General features: G+C 41.0%; 2 protein-coding genes across 3 annotated transcripts; both read left to right on the forward strand.

Moving 5' to 3' along the window:
- Positions 1–2210: 2210 nt before the first annotated feature.
- On the forward strand, positions 2211–13109 carry abcb6a (ATP binding cassette subfamily B member 6 (LAN blood group) a). 2 transcript variants are annotated; one of them, XM_008301713.1, is made up of 20 exons: positions 2211–2497; positions 2988–3511; positions 4432–4572; positions 4686–4875; positions 5259–5351; positions 5538–5730; positions 7011–7132; positions 7288–7397; positions 7508–7573; positions 8273–8398; positions 8504–8580; positions 8676–8739; positions 8834–8919; positions 9027–9084; positions 9625–9729; positions 9922–10096; positions 10390–10502; positions 10914–11008; positions 11226–11294; positions 11391–13109. In XM_008301713.1, exons 2-20 carry the CDS (start codon positions 2996–2998, stop codon positions 11548–11550), a joined length of 2559 nt encoding a protein of 852 aa, XP_008299935.1. In that variant the 5' UTR covers positions 2211–2497; positions 2988–2995; the 3' UTR covers positions 11551–13109. The 2 variants fall into 2 exon arrangements, with proteins under 2 accessions (XP_008299935.1, XP_008299936.1); XM_008301714.1 differs by having other exon boundaries at positions 2991–3511.
- Positions 13110–13226: 117 nt separating this feature from the next.
- cnppd1 (cyclin Pas1/PHO80 domain containing 1) lies at positions 13227–17703 on the forward strand. The gene is made up of 8 exons (XM_008301712.1): positions 13227–13419; positions 13904–14006; positions 14294–14375; positions 14483–14603; positions 14786–14914; positions 15008–15069; positions 15185–15302; positions 15760–17703. The coding sequence occupies exons 1-8, from the start codon at positions 13357–13359 to the stop codon at positions 16399–16401; spliced, it is 1320 nt and encodes a 439-aa protein (XP_008299934.1). The 5' UTR covers positions 13227–13356; the 3' UTR covers positions 16402–17703.
- The last annotated feature ends 187 nt before the right edge of the window (positions 17704–17890 follow it).

Raw genomic sequence — 17890 nt, forward strand, 5'->3', positions numbered from 1 at the left:
ATAGGAATTTCAGAGTCTTGATCAAACGCAATGCAGAGGCTTGCCAGACCAAATCCTCCACATGGAGAGATTGTCTACACACTCCAATCCAGCCACACAAAAGATCATGAGTGATTTGTGAGTATTAAAGGTAGCAAAGGTCATCTGCCAGTGGACGTGTGGTAAGAAGCGCAGTCACAAAGCCTGGCCTTACTGCATTCAGCAGCACCGAAAGCCTCATTGATCACCCTGAGTACTAATGTGATTGGATGTCGCACTCCTAACACCACCAATATTCTTTTCTCACTAAATCAAGGGATTAGATTGGCATACACATCGGTCTTATCCCCGCCTGTTACCGTCCATATGTGTCAGGCAGCCGGCAGCAAACAAAGAAGCATAAAGGAGAGCAAGAATACAAGGAGAGACACACCTAAAGGACTTATAGGGCTCAAGCTGAGGCTGTATGTGGAGGTCCTCACAAAAGGGGAGAGAGATGAGGTTTGTGATGGGCAGGCCATCACATCCACCGGGGGACAAAAGAGCGGGGTGACAAGCAGCCGATGGACAGAAGGTCCATTTCCACTCACACAAAAGAACCGGGGGAGATGAAGCAGATTAGCAGCTCTTTATGCCTATTGTGGAAGCTCTAAATGATAAGATTTACCCCCTTTTTTCCATCCCAGCCTGCGTCCTGTGTGTGTGTGTGGAAGACATCACAATCACTTTGGCTCTGCCTTTCCCGCTTTTTTATTTTTTGTGCATCAGGATATGCTTTCTTCCTTCTTTCACATGCAGGTACATACACACAGTTTTTCTGAAGAGTCTTTTATTCATCCTCATAGGAAGGACAGACGCGACAGCTGGCCTTTGAGTCACTTCCCTTCTCTTTGCTTTCTGATGGGAAAAGGCTCTTAACTTAAACCCCCCTCGTCACTGCAAGACGATGTTCCCTTTGTGAGCCTTTGACTGGAAAATTACTCTCTTAAGCGGAAAAGGCACACTGTTGCTACTGTATAATGTCATTAATCAGTCATTCAGTCACTGTAGTGCAGCAGTGCCACACATTGTTATTGTGTTCCATCTCCGGGAGCAGTTTTTTTCATCACCACCTGCATGTATGGTCATGGAGATTTAGAAACTCTTGCTCACGCTTGAGGCTGTTTTGCACACAGGGTTCCTCTATTATTTCTTAGTATTTAGTACCATCTAGTGATCGTTTTGTAACATTGCACGCTATCGTTTTACCGTGTAAATTGTATAAAACAGAGCTGGTAAGCAGTGGTGGAAAGTAACTAGGTGCATTTATACAAGTATTGTGCTCAGGTAAGAAAGTGTTCATCATCAGGAATGAATGCATTATTCTGCTTAGCCAGTTGTCACTTGCAGAGAAAAAAAAACAGCAATTAAATTCTCATGTTTAGATACAGGTTGAACCAGAGTACTAATTTAAAATAATGAATACAGCTTCACAGGGATGCTCTTTATCAAGATCAGATGGACACCCGGCAGCCAATTAGACCTGAGTATTTAAATGAATAAGAAAAGACAAGATAAAGGTTTATAGATCCTGAAGGAAATTCTTTTGCCAGATATTGCTCAGAAAAAAACAAAATGACACAACATTATAATAATTGCAGTACCTAGTAGAAAAGTAATAAGTTATAGGTAAGATATATCAATTAAATAAAATAACAAAGCTCAAATAAGACTAGAATGAAACGTAAAAAGTCATGCTGGCAGTGATAATGAGATAATAAGTGATATCACACCTGATGATTGTTGCTGAAAATTGAAAATTTGCTGCTGAAAAATGGAATATTGCACAATAATTTGATAGTGTTGTTCATAAAATTTAAATTTTGCACATGCAATCAAAAATATTTCACATGCAAATGAAATGCTACACATTATATTGCACAAACTATTGAAAAATGTAATATTGCAAATCTTATTAATGTTATTTTCAGATTTAAGTGTCTGAGCTTTTAGCTGTCATATAATATTTAATAAGAAGAATTAAAAGGGTTGATCAAAATAATTTAATGTTAGTATTTTCTGTTGTTCCACACTAATTTCAGAGCAAATAAACTCCCACTACTTCCCATGTGGCCACCTTCAGTCATCTCCGTTTTCCTCCTCTGGGCGACGCTGCAGTTCAGACCCGACCAGTGTATCACAGATCTACTGTATGAGTCAGACTGTTGTGTAAAGCGGTCGATTGCCGAGTCATGGATCGCTGTTGTTTAACTTGCCCACACGCTACAAGGACAACCGCGTTAGCAGCATGAGCGCACACATTAGATAGCAGCTATGACAAACACACAGCTATGCATGACTTAAACTCCAAGTAGTCAGTCACTTCGCGGCCGTTTGTGTTAAAGCTGTGTTTTGGCGGCGACAAGCTAGCTAGCAGCTAATTGTAGCGCACTTAGGAGCCTCTGTTTGGAGCCTGTGTTCCTGACTAGTGGACTGTGTTCATCATTTGAAGTTGACAGCAACCTGCCCGGCAAAGAAGGTAAGCTAACAGCCGCCTATTTTATGTCGAGACAACCTCAAAATACGTGTTAATTACGTTGACTTAATCTTGCTTGTTGTTTATTTAGGTTTTCGGTGTATTGGAGTAGATTTTGTAGCATTTCGTGTGTGTTTTTCTGAACTTTTATGATATGGATGTTGCGATAGTAGTTTATTACCAGTATCAAAACAATGTTTAATGACCTACATTACAATCTAATGTTAATGTAGCCTAACAGCCTGTTCATTTTGTTTAACGTGAAAAAAAGAGACTCCTGCTTTGTTGGGTGGATATTCCCATTATATTTGACTTTTTACACATTGTATTCAAACGTGTACAGTCTTCTAGACATGTTGTGTTTGCTCTTGAATCTAATGATAACAATCTTTATATTGCACCTATAAAAAGCTAAGTTTCAATATGATTCACAGGGCAAAAAATACACGTATATAGGTCGTCATGTATCTCTAATCAGATTTCTTTCTACCAGTAGGAGCCATGGTGTTCATCAAGAGCTACTGTGAAGCAAATTCTTCCATCTCCCACACTTGGCTGGATGAAGGCATCTCTCCTTGCTTCTTCTTCACCCTGGTCCCCACCACCCTCCTCACCATCGCCTTCTTCCTCGGCACCATCCACCGGATATTCTACCAGAAGTATGGCACCACAATGGAGCCCAAGTTCATCCCACGCTCCCGGCTCTATGGTTTCCAGCAGGCGCTTTCCATTCTTCTCCTGTTGCAGTTTTTTGGTGGAATGGTGTGGAAAGCCGCCACTGCAAAAGAACTCCCAGGCTATGAGGTGCTGTATGGCTGCTTTTCTCTGCTGGGCTGGGTTTGGGCTATGGCCACGCTCAGGGTGGAGAGACGGAGGGTCCTGATAATGGACCGAACACGGGGACACAGTGCTGTCCTGCTGCTGTTTTGGGCCGTGGCTTTCTCAGCTGAGAACTTAGCCTTCATCTCCTGGTACAGTCCTCACTGGTGGTGGGGCTTCGAGAACAATGAGCAACAGGTGAGGAAAGATTGTACCTAAATAGCATAATTTTGAAAATAAAATCCCCCCCACCCCCCAAAAAAAGACATAAGTCTCTATTTTTAGACTGGGTTTGGCTAAAATTCTGTGCATTGCATCCGTCACTGAGTATGAGCATTACTTCACTGATGTCCTCTGTGCCAGCCTGTAGCTTGTGTTAAACAGTTTTTCTCCATTGCTTTCCATTCCAGATTAGATTTGTTGACTTTTATTCCTCAGTGTGGATGCAACAATTGGCTTTTAGTTTTAGCCCTGATTCCACAGGAGTCTGTTCATTGTGTGTTTAAACAGTCTCATGAACCAAAGGTCAGCTATATATCTAATAAGTGTGTGTTTTAAAACACACCCTTCAAAGCTGTACAACCTGACTCGATCCATGATGAATCCACCCTTGCCAAGATAGCGAGACAAGGTGACGTGCAAATTCAGCACAAGGCTAAAGCCTTTTCTGCTGAGTCATGGCCAGTCTGACTTTCAGATCCTAAGTGCTTCGCTGTCAGCCAGTCACATGTTAAGACAACATCTTGCCCCTCCCACACAGTCTTTTGCAGAGGTTCCACTTTGTGGTTATGCAGCTGTAAGCATGACTTGACAATTGTGTCTTTCAAGGAGTACTGTGTGGAATTTAATCAATCCCTAACTTAAAATGTATTAGTGCCCCACATAATTACTTAATTTCATCCCTCATTCTATAAAGCCAACATTTTATCAGTGTCATTTTAATAGTAAATCATATGGAAGTGTGAAGTTACTCAGCGGCTTTGTCATTATTTATTAAGGCACACAGTTGTTTACTCATTCACAGCTGTGGTGATCATTAACTGAACATCTTCCCACTGTTACATGCTGCAATGTGGTATCCATATTTATTTGTTTTTAAATGTCTATGACACCCTCAGGTGCAATTTGCTCTGTGGCTGATGCGCTACATCTGCACCGGGCTGCTCTTCTTCATTGGTCTCAAAGCACCAGGGTTGCCACGGAGACCTTACATGCTACTAATAAACGAGGATGAGCGGGATGTGGAGAACAGCGGACAGGTAGTGACGCATAAACAGCGGGTGGTTAAAATCATAAGCTGTGACATTTTCAAACTGGCGAATAGCCAACACTATTTCAAGCTGTTTTTTAAGCGTTTAATTCTCCATCTCAGAGCCTGTTGGGGAGAACTGAAGAGAATGAATCTACCTGGAAGGATTTCTGGAAGAAGGTCCGTCTGCTTGTTCCCTACATGTGGCCCCGGGGTAACATCTTTCTCCAGCTGCTGGTCATCTTCTGTTTGGGGATGCTGGGAGTCGAGAGGGTTATTAACGTCTTTGTACCCATTTACTACAAGAATATTGGTGAGTTATGTGTCTTCTTTACTTTGCCCTGTAGATTTAAGTTATTCAGAGCTCAAGTTAAATGGCCTGTTTCTACAGGGACATTGTTGCAACAAGCCTGGGCCACGATCTAAAAGTGCTCTTTGTTTATTAAATTTCAACCACAAAGCCTCAAGAGCCACATAAACAATTCTCAGGATGTGTCATGGGATGAAATTGAGACATCCGTCTCCTGACGGCATGAAGCTTCTGGAGGGTCAGAGAGTGGAATATAAAATACCCTAATGTCAGAAATGCCTACAGAAGTTTACTTTGTCTCCTTTATCATCTTGTTTATCTACCTTGTCTCCTTGCCAAATACTTGCCCTTGTGACTTTTTCCTCTTGTCTATTTCCCTCTCACAGTAAATGAGCTGACTGATGGCAGCAGCTGGCCCACTCTGGCCACTACAGTGTGTATTTATGTCCTGCTAAAGTTCATGCAGGGCGGAGGAGCAGGTAGGATTCACTCATTCATGTTCTGGTTGCACAATGTAGACAATGAACTCTGTCTTAACAATGAGAGACAGACTAGTGCTCCACAATGAATGCCACACACTTGTTTTAAACCTTAAATCGCAAGCCACATGACAGTAGAGGTAAAGCTAATCTATCACTTTCACCCTCATCCTCTCCTCTTCCCAGGCGCCTCAGGGTTTGTCAGTAATATGCGCTCATTCCTCTGGATCCGGGTGCAGCAGTACACCAATCGAGTGGTTCAGGTGCGTCTGTTTGCCCACTTGCACTCCCTCTCTCTTCGCTGGCACCTGGGTCGCAAAACCGGGGATGTGCTAAGAAGCATCGACCGTGGCACCACTTCCATTAACAGCTTACTCAGGTAAGATTGTCCTGGATGGCATGGAGGTTGGTCGGTTGTACATATCAGCAGTTAAAAAGATGTGCTCTGCAGATGTCATGCCACGGGAAGCTCCCAGCAAAGTTTGAATGATTAAAAAAAATGGCAGGCATATAAAATTACTTGTCAAAATTGTGAAAAAATAAACGGTGTCCTCTTCTCTGAAACGTCAGCTTTCACATTAGCCCAAAGGAACCGCCCTAACCATGAAAACAGAGTTGAGTTTGTTTAAACTAATCAAACAGGTTAGATGTGAAACCATAAATGCACACTAAAGCTATGGGACAATTCTGGCCCGCCCAAAAAATCCTGAAAACAAAAATGCAACAACAAAAATTCTACAATTTCATTTAGCAGACACTTTTATTCAAAGTGACGTACATCTGAGAGCAGATACAACACAAGCAAGGATCTAGTCAGGAGAAAGCAACCGAGATAAGTGCCACAGAACAAATTCAAGTGTTTTAGGACTGTGTGGGAGTCAATAGGATTTTTTTTTTTCGGTTGTTTTTTTTCGGTTATTTTCAGTCTGTCAAGTGCAAAGGTGTTCAGTGAAGAGCTCGGTCTTTAGTCTTTTCTTAAAGACTGACAGAGAGTCAGCAGATTGAACAGAGTTTGGTAACTCGTTCCACCACCGCAGAACCACAGAGGAGAAGAGTCTAGCTATCGACCTCGGGCCCTGTTGTGGTGGTTGTAACAGGTGTTTTTTGTTGGCCGAGCAGGAGGGAGTGTAGATCTGAATGAGAGAGTTCAGGTAGGAGGGAGTTGTTCTCGTTGTGGTTTTGTAAGCAAGTGTCAGGGTTTTGAATTTGATGCGAGCAGCAACTGGAAGGCAGCGATGCAATCTGAACAGGGGGGTGACGTGCTGTTTTTGGCTGGTTGAAAACCAGACGTGCTGCTGCATTCTGGATCATCTGCAGAGGTTAAAAATGTTGATGGACAGTTGAACAATCTATTTCCATAATTCAGTACGACATAGTTCAGAGTTTTTACTTGTTTTCAGCAATTATTTTGTCATGCGCATGTATTTAGCACAGAAATCACAGAATAACTTTTACACAGACTTTAACGAAGCTGTACTCAACTGCACAGTAGGACATCTTGGCAAATAGTGTCTCAACCAAAATGGCTTTTAGCAATTAATTCTGGATATACTGTGTGTAGTAGAACCTGTGTGGTTTTGGACCAATGCTTTTCCTAAATTTTAACCTTATTTGAATTTTAAGATTAAATTGACTCTACTCTCTGTGTTTTTCCCACAGCTACATAGTGTTCAGCATCTTTCCCACCATCGCGGATATTGTCATCTCTATCATCTACTTCATCACTTACTTCAATGCCTGGTTCGGCCTGATCGTCTTCGTCTGCATGGCCTTGTACCTCAGTAAGTAGCGCATGTTGAACCACAGGTATCTAAGGTTCCACAGAATTTAATTATCTTCAATTTGACTTTTATGAAACTTCTATGTGGTTGTTTTGGAATAAATGTTCAAATGTTCCTTGAAATTGCTCTGATTGCCTGTTAATCACTTCGTCCAGCTCTGACGATCATCATCACTGAATGGAGAACCAAGTACAGACGAGACATGAACCTGCAGGACAACGCCGCCAAGTCCAAGGCTGTGGACTCCTTGTTAAACTTTGAGACGGTACATCAAACTTTATGCATTTTGGTTCATTAAAAGATGTTGTCAATCGCCTTAAGATGCACTTTAAATAAGACATAAGACAAACTTTGTTGATTGTGTCTGTTGAATAGGTGAAATACTACAATGCAGAAAACTATGAGGTCAGCCGTTTTGAAGATGCCATCTTAAAATATCAGGTAAGTCAGAGGTATTTATTTATGATAACAGCCAGTGAAGGACAAGAATGTGTGCTTGTCACTGCCTCCGAGATTGCTATCAAGCTACACGTGATGCTGTGTGGAAGCAAATCAGAAGTGGAAGATGACCAAACCCTTCGGGAAATATGATTATATATTGCGGGTATAGTTTTGAAACAAAAAGTAGGGACAGTTGATTTCAACAAGAAAATCCATCACATGTCCAGCTCTCAGAGTTAACTGGTTGGGAGGGTTTTTCTATTTTAATGCTGTAGAAACATTGCAATGCTTAGAAAATAAAAAGTTTTCATGACCTGATAGCAGAGTGGTTCAGCAAAATATCATGTGAAGACAAAACAGGTAAATAACAATCCAAAAAGAAGGAAAGCAAATGCTAAATTTTCTATTGCTGTTAGGTGGGTGGAGCTGTGAGTAGTTCAGGAGTTGGAATAAAGACATTCTGGTCTGCATCAAGTTTAACATTAAGCCATGAACATTGGGTTTGAATAGGAGATTATTTTGATGGCATCACAACTGAACAGGGAGCACCAAAGAAGCTACATTCTGGTTTTGGTCATCATATAACTTCCTAGCAGTGCTGGACAGAAGTCTGTAGTTGTATGTAGAAGACAAAACAATGTATTGATTGTTAAGATGTTGAAACATGAATCTAATGGTTCTTGTCTCCTCCTGTTAAAGGCTTCAGAGTGGAAGACACAGGCATCCCTGGCCTTCCTCAACCAAACACAGAACCTCATCATCGGATTGGGCCTGCTGGCTGGCTCCCTGCTCTGCGCCTACTTTGTCACCGAGGGCAAGTTTCAGGTATGAACATTGAAGAGAAAAGAGTTCAAATTTATTTATCTTTTACCGATCAAAATGTGAAGCATAACTGTTTTGAATCATCCCATTCAAATCCTCTGATCGAAGGTTGGAGATTTTGTACTCTTCGGCACCTACATCATCCAGCTGTACACCCCCCTCAACTGGTTTGGAACCTACTACAGGTAAGAAGCAGCTGAAAAAGTGGTGTTACATCTATGAGATATTACTTTCAACAAAGCTTCTGTACTCCTGCTTGACTCTTGTTGTTTTACCACAGAATGATCCAGAATTCCTTCATTGACATGGAAAGCATGTTCAAACTTTTTGAAGAGGAGGAAGAGGTACATTTGAAGCTGACAGACGTTTGGAGCTGTGATGTTAGTGCTGTTTATGTGCTTTTCTTAAGATCTGCTCTTTATATGTTCCCTTACGCAGGTTAAAGATGAAGTAAATGCAGGAAATCTTCTCTATAAACTGGGGAAAGTGGAGTTCGAGAATGTTTACTTCAGCTACACAAATGGGTTTGTTTATGTTTGCTTTTATAGTTTGGGTCAAACTTGAGGGCAACAATAAATGGGAGCCAAGTACGGATCGTCTTACATTGCTTGTTTTTTTTATTGTTTTGCAGCAAGGAGATTCTCAACGATGTGTCCTTTACTGTTCTTCCAGGACAGACGGTCGCACTGGTAAGTCTGAGGAACCTATTTTAAAGGAGAATTCCGTTTTATTTCAATCTGGTGTAATGTGGCCTAATGTGTAATGCAAACTTCACCTTCGTTATAGAGATTCAGAGAAATGAGGAGTCATGCAAACAGGCTTTAGCAAAGAGTTAGCACAAGCTTCCTTCCTTCCTTCACTTGTGCAAGCTGGTTTTCTTAAGCTGTGTGAGGCTGAATTCCCTGTCTGGATGGAGGCAGGAAGGCAACTCACCAACCTATGAGACAACTTAGCTCAAAAAACTGGTGGTTTCTTCAAAGAGCTGCAGGGAGCTCATGCTGATTGCCCCTTGCTAAGCTCCGTTTCCACAAATCTCTTTAACGGAGGTAAAGAGTGCAAAGTTAGCGTGACATTTACAGCTATAATAACCACATTAATGGGAAATACGTCAGGTTGAAATATACCAGAATTCTCCTTTAATTCAAGATATTTTTTCTTCTTCTCTCTATTACATCCTGTGCTTTCTTGCTTAAGTGCTATTATCATTACTTTCTATTAATCTCCCCAAGGTGGGACCGTCGGGATCTGGGAAGAGCACCATCATTCGACTGCTCTTCCGTTTCTATAATGTTCAGGGCGGGTGCATTCGCATTGATGGCCAGGATATATCAAAAGTAAGTGTTTGACACCAGTGCAAGGGAACAATGCTACAAGCATAAATTAGCCCCGTGCTCTTGAGATTACCGAGAGCAATAGAAGCACAAGTCATAATGTTCTGTCTTTATTATTGCCATGCTGTATCACTGCGCTTGTTCACAGACTCTCTCCAGGCTTTTTATTACTTCGGCTTCATTGTGTTTCCTCAGGTGAAGCAGACGTCTTTGCGAGCTCATATCGGCGTCGTTCCCCAGGATACCGTGTTGTTCAACGACACCATCCGGGATAACATTCGCTACGGTCGCATCTCTGCAAGTGACCAGGAGGTGGAGGAGGCTGCTCTGGCTGCTGATATCCACGATAAAATCATGGCCTTCCCTGAAGGTAACGCAGACATAATCCCTCTGTTTTATTTATAATCAAACTTTTTCAACCCTGACATGAAGAGGTTAGGTGGTGTGGTTAGTTTAATTTATAACTAAATTGTTTACATGTTTATGGCTAAGAATAAGACTTTTTTTTTCTACAGCAGCTAACATTTTAGCCAAAGAATATGTGTCCACTCCAATGTGAAGTTTCAGACTCCACTCAGATGACTCTATTTATCGATCTTATTAGAGAGAAACCGTGGCAGCTTCTATACCTCAAAAACATTTACCTGTTTATATCTCTGGCAGGTTATGATACGCAAGTGGGTGAAAGAGGTTTGAAGCTGAGTGGAGGAGAGAAGCAGAGGGTTGCTATCGCCAGAACCATCCTCAAAGCACCGCAGATCATCCTGCTGGACGAGGTATCAGACCCAACACACACACACAGAAGTCAGTCATTGATCTACACTGAATCTTATCACTTAAGCCTCAGAAAATATTAACATAGGGTGACCAAACGTCCTGTCCTGGCCGTCCTGGTTGTTTTTTATAGCGTGAGGAAAATGTTCTGGTCCTGTCCTGGAGGAGGCAAACTTTGAGTAAACGTCAAATATCATTTGAGTATCTCATTGCCGGACCGAGTGTCCTGGTTTTTGGTAATCAATATATGGTCACCGCAATTATCAATAATTGCAGATTGATTTTTTCTGAATCAGTTCATGCTCAGATGTAAATTAACGGGTTTCAGAAACATGTTGGAGAAGTGTTATACAACTTTACAATGCAAAAGTCATTGCTGTTATTTGTAGTTTTAAAACATCATCTCTCTACAGGCCACATCTGCGCTGGACACACAAACTGAACGCAACATCCAGGCCTCCCTGGCTAAAGTCTGTGCCAATCGTACCACAGTCGTCGTAGCTCACAGGTAAACCATCCGTCTACTGCAGATGTTGACATTCAAAGTAAATGAAACATTTGAGAGAGTTTTTGTGGACAGTCATGTACACATTAACAATTAAAAATGGGAGTTGCACCCTTTATTTTTTTCGGGTGAGGCAGAGAACTTTTTGAAGTCACCGTTTTTGTACTTTTGTTTCAGTAAGCAGATTATTTCCACTGACTCATTGTTTTTTCATGTAAAGGTTGTCCACCATCATCGGAGCAGACCAGATTTTGGTCATCAGTGAAGGCAGGATTGCTGAGCGAGGACGGTAAGCATATTTTATTGGCCTATTGTTCCCAATGACCACTGCTAACCCACTTCTTGTTTACTGAACTCTTAAGTAATGACCGTATTTCCTTTTAAGACACGAGGAATTGCTGCTCAAGGGAGGCATGTATGCAGAAATGTGGATGAATCAGCAGCAGGCTCAGGACTCGGATTCCTCATCAGAGACAGAATCCAAAGATCGCAAATCTGAGAAACTACAGCCACCATCAACTTCTACGGGCCACCATGGGCACTGAATGTATTGATTGTTGTAAAATTTTACATTTCTACTCTCCTTTTTAATTGTAAAATGCTGGTAGATTATTTCAATGTGCTAGCAAGGTGACAATGTTATTTATTTGTAGTTTTTTTTTCAACTGAATGTGCAATGGCAGGTCATGATGAAAAGGGAAGGTGCCTTAATCAAACTGAAGAGAAGTTAACACTATGTCCAGGGCATACTTTATGTCCCATAGTTCGGATTATACACAAGGTTTTGGTGTCGGGACGTGAGCAAACTATCACCACTAGAGAAAAGACAGATGACGGTACAGTTTGACGTAAGCAAGCTGAGTTAAAAGGCCAAAGAATGAACAGGAGTGCATCTTATCTCATGCTTTCATCAGAGTGACTGAGTTTTTAAACTTTTATTGCTTCTAAGATTATTAGAAACGCTCCTACCACAAATTTAATATTGTTTATATGTATGTTTTTATATTTGATGTTGATTTTTGTTAGGTTTGTGTTGGCTGTGACACAAAAGGGAAATAGAAAACTCTAATCGCAGTCTCGGCACTGAATGCTGATGATTCTGTCCGTCCGAACAATATATACGAGTGACAATGGGTCATTATACAAGCTGTCAGGGATTTAGTTTTGTTTTTTTCAGCTTTTTGGTTGTTCAATCGTGGGCTATGCTGTTATTTAAAGTGTTACTTCATTTAAGAAATGCTCAAGCATCTGTACGCCCTCAATCACCAAAATGGGGTATGTTGACTGATCTGTGTGTCTTTTAAATTTGGAAGAACTTAAACGTATATGACAAGTAATAAATTTTGTTCTAGAAACACTTACCTATGTCTAAAGTTGTACAGTCCACAAACCTTTCACACGGCAGACATTTTGACTTGTCAGAACCAAGTTATTATCCATGTTTTTACTAAATTAACAAATCAGAACGTCTGAATAAACAAAAAGATATCCCATTAACTTTACTCCCCATTCAGTAATAACACCAATTTGTTTCACTCGATGTATTATTCAAGTATATATATAGTCAAATACACAATTTCTGAAAAAGAGTCATTTGCTGTCTTATATCTACCTCACAAAAGGTACCATGATTATACAGTAAATATTAAGTTTGGTCTTGTACCTATGAACAATAAAGGTTTTTTAATGTGTTTCAGTCTGTGAACTTAAACCATTTTCAATTGAGTTTAGATTTTTAGGACGTTACATTAGTGATAGTTGCAGGTTTTGCATTTTAATTGGACTGAGAATGTGGACTGAACTGCACGTTTGTGTTTGGAATCAAGAGTCTATTTACATCTATTGTCAGTGATCTGATACCTGTAGGTAAAACTGTGTGTGTGCTGTAATGCTCTGATGTCAGTGGGTGGACAGTAGACTCCCTATTCCAATTATTTTAAGGGGATAAATTAGTGATGATTCACAGAATTCAAGTATGAGTCAATAAAGGTGGTGTTTCATTATATATAAAGTCTCCCTAGCAAATATGTGACCTTTTTTTTAAACTGCTGATTCTGCATTGTACAGTGCCAGCAATTTTGCATCAATAAAACTGTTCGACTTGCATGGAAACATAAGTAAGTTAAAAATAAATGTATATTTTGGCCAAACGCCAGTACAGCAGTTGTGTAAGTGCAGCAGAGTTGCGCCCCCTGCAGGAGCAGCTGTGAGTGGCAGCTGGAGGCTTCCGTCGTCACTGGCTGTCCCCGGTCAGGGCGTGTAGCGAGCTGAGCTGTGATAAACAGGCGGGGGCCGGGCCGAGCAGTCGTTTTCTCTATATTCGGCGGACTGATGTTTAATCTATAGTAAATATGGATTTCGACGCGTTGTTCAACGAGAAGACGTTTCAGTTCTCGGACTTCCAGGAGTTCACGGTATGTTGTTAAGCTAAGAGCTAGGTCAACAAACTACGTTAGCTGAGGCTAGGCGCTTTAGCTAGCGTTAGCTTGTCACTTATACCTCAATGTACTTGCCTAGAAGCCAAGATAAGTAAGCTACCTTGCTCTGTGGCACTGGCTAGAATTTTATAATTTGTATTTTGGCAACTCTAAATGCTTAAGTAACGCTTGCTATGAGATTAACACTCCGCTAATGCTAGCTCTTGTTACTTTACGCTAACTCTCCGTTGACTAGTTACGGGCCTATCGTCAGCTGAGCTAGCTTAAATCAGAATAGTTTATGGTTGCTGTAAACGGTAGCTAGCCCCACATGGTTGTATTGGGTAGAAAGTGCCAAGCATGTTGCTTTAATACATCGTTATAATAAACACTGCTTTAAACCTTTAATTCGTTTACTTAACTTTGTTTACTAAAACTACAGTCAAGCTAACAAAACTTGCGACTATTGTTGTTCTTGCAGTTTCTTCCTGGACACCAAAAGTTGACTGAACGAGTGAGAAAGAGACTGTATTATGGCCTGGACAAAGATGTTTCTCTAGATGCCCTCTCCTGCCCTGTTACAGGTGAGCAAACATTACCTTTTAATTACATGAAACACTTCACTAACGTTAGCAGTGTTGTATATATGTGGTTAACCTTGGTTCAGAGTCTGCTACTGTTTCACACAGACATGAGTCATTGTTATTATGTAAGTGGAGATTTCAGATGATTGCGTTTGTCTTGAGCATTTATGGTACAAACTGAGCCATAGTCCAAGTACATGATAACTGTTGAGAAGTAACTTACAAATGTAAGAGAAATGCTGTTACATGAGATCCAGCTTTTGATTTTGTGCTTCCTGGTTTTCCAGATATTGCTGTTGAAATCTTCCAGAAGTCTGCCCCAAGCCCAATAAGAAAGCTCCAGAAGAAGTATGCTGCTCATGTTGCCAGGTTTGTACTGTGAAAAATACATGCACATCCAGATTATGCACACTTACAGGAATAAAAAGTGTCACAGTCAGTCATGCATGTGAAACAAATTTCCTGTTTTGCTTCAGGGAGGCTTGCATCTCTCCATGTGCCATGATGCTGGCTCTAGTTTACATAGAAAGGCTCCGACACAGAAACCCTGAATACCTGCAAAAGATCTCCTCCTCTGACCTCTTCCTGATCTCTATGGTATGTACTTGTAGTTTATGGGTCATTCTATATGTGTGGGCTTATTTTTAGCGTGCCCCACTTGTTTCAGAAAAGAGTTTACTTACTATGTTTACATTTAGATGAGGAATATATTGCATTTTTTAATTAATATGATAGTGGTTCACAGACAACAAACACACTGATTTGTCACTTTGATTTAGATGGTTGCCAGCAAGTACCTGTATGACGAAGGAGAGGAAGAAGAAGTGTTTAATGATGAATGGGGAGCAGCTGGCAAGCTGGATGTCCAAACTGTCAATAACTTGGAGATGAAATTCTTGAATGCCATTGTAAGTGACACTGTGTCTGGTCATGTATTTATGGTGTGACTGCATGTGTTTGGTTGAAGTTCATTCTCTCAACCCTTGTGTCATATATTATAGGAGTGGAGCCTCTTCACGGAGCCAAATGACTTCTTCGATATATTAAGTCAACTTGAAACCAGGTTTGTGATCAGCTGTTGATTGAGTGTTGTAAAACATAAAAAAAAAAAAAAAATGAATATTTTCTATTGTGATGTTTGTGGAAGTTTTATTTACGATTCTGGCCTCCATTTCCAGCATTGCAGAACGTCAGGGAATGAAACGCGGCTGGTTCACGTACACTGACCTCTGTGTGCTGCTGGAGCAGTCCGCATGGAGTCACGCCCTCACAGCCATCTACCAGCACTTTACTAAGGTGGGAGAGGGATTTGAGAAAAGGGCTGCAATTATTTTTGTTGTTGATTAATTGTCTCGGTTTGTCGATTATTTGTTTGCCTTTAGAATGTTGAAATATGTCAATCTGTGTCTCTAAAAGCACAAGATGACGTCCTCAAATATCTTGTTTTGTTCACAGCTCAAAGATATTCAGCTTACTGCCATAGAGGACCTAAGCAACACAAAATATTCAATTTGAAGACGTTAGAATAAGAGGATTTTGTCTTAAAAGATACTTGAACCCATTGTATCTATTGTCAAAATAGTTGCTTATTATTTGATTTTTTTTCACAAATCATTTGCACCTCTATTTGAGTTGAGAGGAGCTCAGTGCATGCTCAATTTGTAACATTCTTCTCAGGTAGCTTTTTATTTATGTTAATAAGTTAAAACCATATGAACAATGATTATGACATTTCTTCTTATTTTACGTCCAGGTATCCTGTATGCTTGGCCTGGTGTATCTGACCAGTGTGGCTGGCCTCATTGCCACCAGTGCTGTGATGCACCAGCTCAGTCTCTCCAGAAGCGGCCAGTCCCTGCTTCCACCTCCAGCTGAGATCAGCTTGGCCCACCTTCAGACTTCCAACTTAAACCCAGAAGCTCCTGCTGCAGCCCACCGCCTCCCCTGTTGTGTTCTGGCCAACAAGAGTCAGAATCGTCAGACTGGCGCACCTGGAATCAGCCAAGACCACAGACAACCATCGACCTCCACGCAGACATCAATACTGTGTCTGTGGGGTTCCTTCCTCGCCTCAATGGGTCACATACATCCTGAAACTAAATCTGAAATGGAAACCTCCCAACCCTGGTCCGCTGCCTCCTTCATTTGCCCCGGCTGTCTTGCAACCCTCCCTCCTCTTCAGTGTGGGCTCCGAAACACCTCAGCGCTCCTCGTTCAAGGTCCCCTTGAAAACCAACAGCATCGTGCTTCGTGGCTTTCCTCCAGCCTCCTTGGAACTGCTGAACCAAGTCTGAACTCTCACCTCGAGGTGTTTCCTCCTGTGCAGCTGCGACCCTGCCATCTGGAGTCTCTGCTACCTGTGGACAAAGTCCAAGCTCTGCTCATGCCTGGTTAGGGACAGCACAGCTTGTCCACCTGTAGTGATGGACTCTGGAAATGAAACCAGCATTGTGTCATGACTCATTAACTGCCCCACGTCATGCTTTTGTTTACTTTTCCAGATCTAGAGTACAGGTGCAAGGACGAGAGAAGTTTGGCACTTTGCTGAGAGTTTCATGACGCCACGCAGGGTGAATATTCACTTCTAGTTAAATACCGCAGGGTGAATTTGACATAAAATGCCATAGTGTTCCATTAATTCTCTGAAACTTATTAAGCATTCATGTAGTGCTTTTCATAGCAGAAACCAAACTTCTTTTTTTTTTCTGCCACCCTTGTTTTTCATATATGAAAGTTCACACCTGTCAGACGGAGATGTAGGGGCTTTTTGCGCTGAATGTTTTTTGAGTTATATCACAGCTGTAATATTAAAGCTCGGTAGGTTGAGGAATGTGTGCGGAGGGTTTTGAAGCATATCTGAAAGTTTCACAGCAAGTGTTTTTATTAATGATAGGGCTCTGTTGGAAGAAGGGACTGAACAAAGTTTTGACTTATCCGTAGTTGCTTATCATATAGTTTGCTTTACGCAGTTGCAGGTTTACATCAGACATCGGTCACACACATGCTGCAAAGCACTGGTTTTGTTCATCAGTTATTTTTTCTGCAAGTCTCCTGTTGTTAACTTTTACCTCAGAGGAAGCAGCAAAGACGGGAGACGAGAAAGCTGTGTTTTATTATCTCAGTGTAACTATCATTAGCTGCACAGAAATCCCAAACTCCACTTATTCTTTACAGCTAGTTTTGGTTCACTTGCTGTCTGTAGTTACAATATTCACCAACTTTTGTGGCACAAGGATGCCGCATAATCTTAAAGCCACTTTACCGTATGGCCAAATTGAAGAGATTCACCTCCAAGTTCTCCATGTCTCGATAAAGGATGGGCTTCTGGGGATTCATGCAGTTTCTACTTGGTTTTGTATATAACATGTTAAAGGCTAGCTGCAGTGTTACTTTGTTGATCTGGAATTTGCACATCTGGCTCCATTGTTTTTGTTTTTTTATTGGCTGTTTCTCTCCATCCTCACTGCATTGTCATGTCTTTTAAACACCTGGAGGGAAAAAAAAAAGTTTAAAGAATTGATTATTTTTATGCACACTCAGACTTTTACTTTGTAATTGAAACTTTGACAAATTTGAATTTGATACATTTTGGAGCACGAAGTCCTTTAATTTTGTACATGATGTAAAATGCAAATATTGTAAAATGTGTAGAAAAACCCAGAATTAATAATAAAAAAAACTGCATTTCTTTGAGAAATTGATTCATTACTGTCTGTGCAAACATACAATGAAGGTCAGTAGGATTACAGTTTAATGGATGTGCCACAATTTGACAGCCACATCACTAATCTACTCCACCAAAGTTAATTTCTGGCATTGTAGGTGAATCCATGCTTCACATATTGATCTTAAAAAGTCATAAAAGCCTCCTTTCTTGATGTTTC

This window comes from Stegastes partitus, unplaced genomic scaffold (genome assembly GCF_000690725.1).
Source record: "Stegastes partitus isolate 25-593 unplaced genomic scaffold, Stegastes_partitus-1.0.2 Scaffold1703, whole genome shotgun sequence".
Taxonomy (NCBI): domain Eukaryota; kingdom Metazoa; phylum Chordata; class Actinopteri; family Pomacentridae; genus Stegastes; species Stegastes partitus.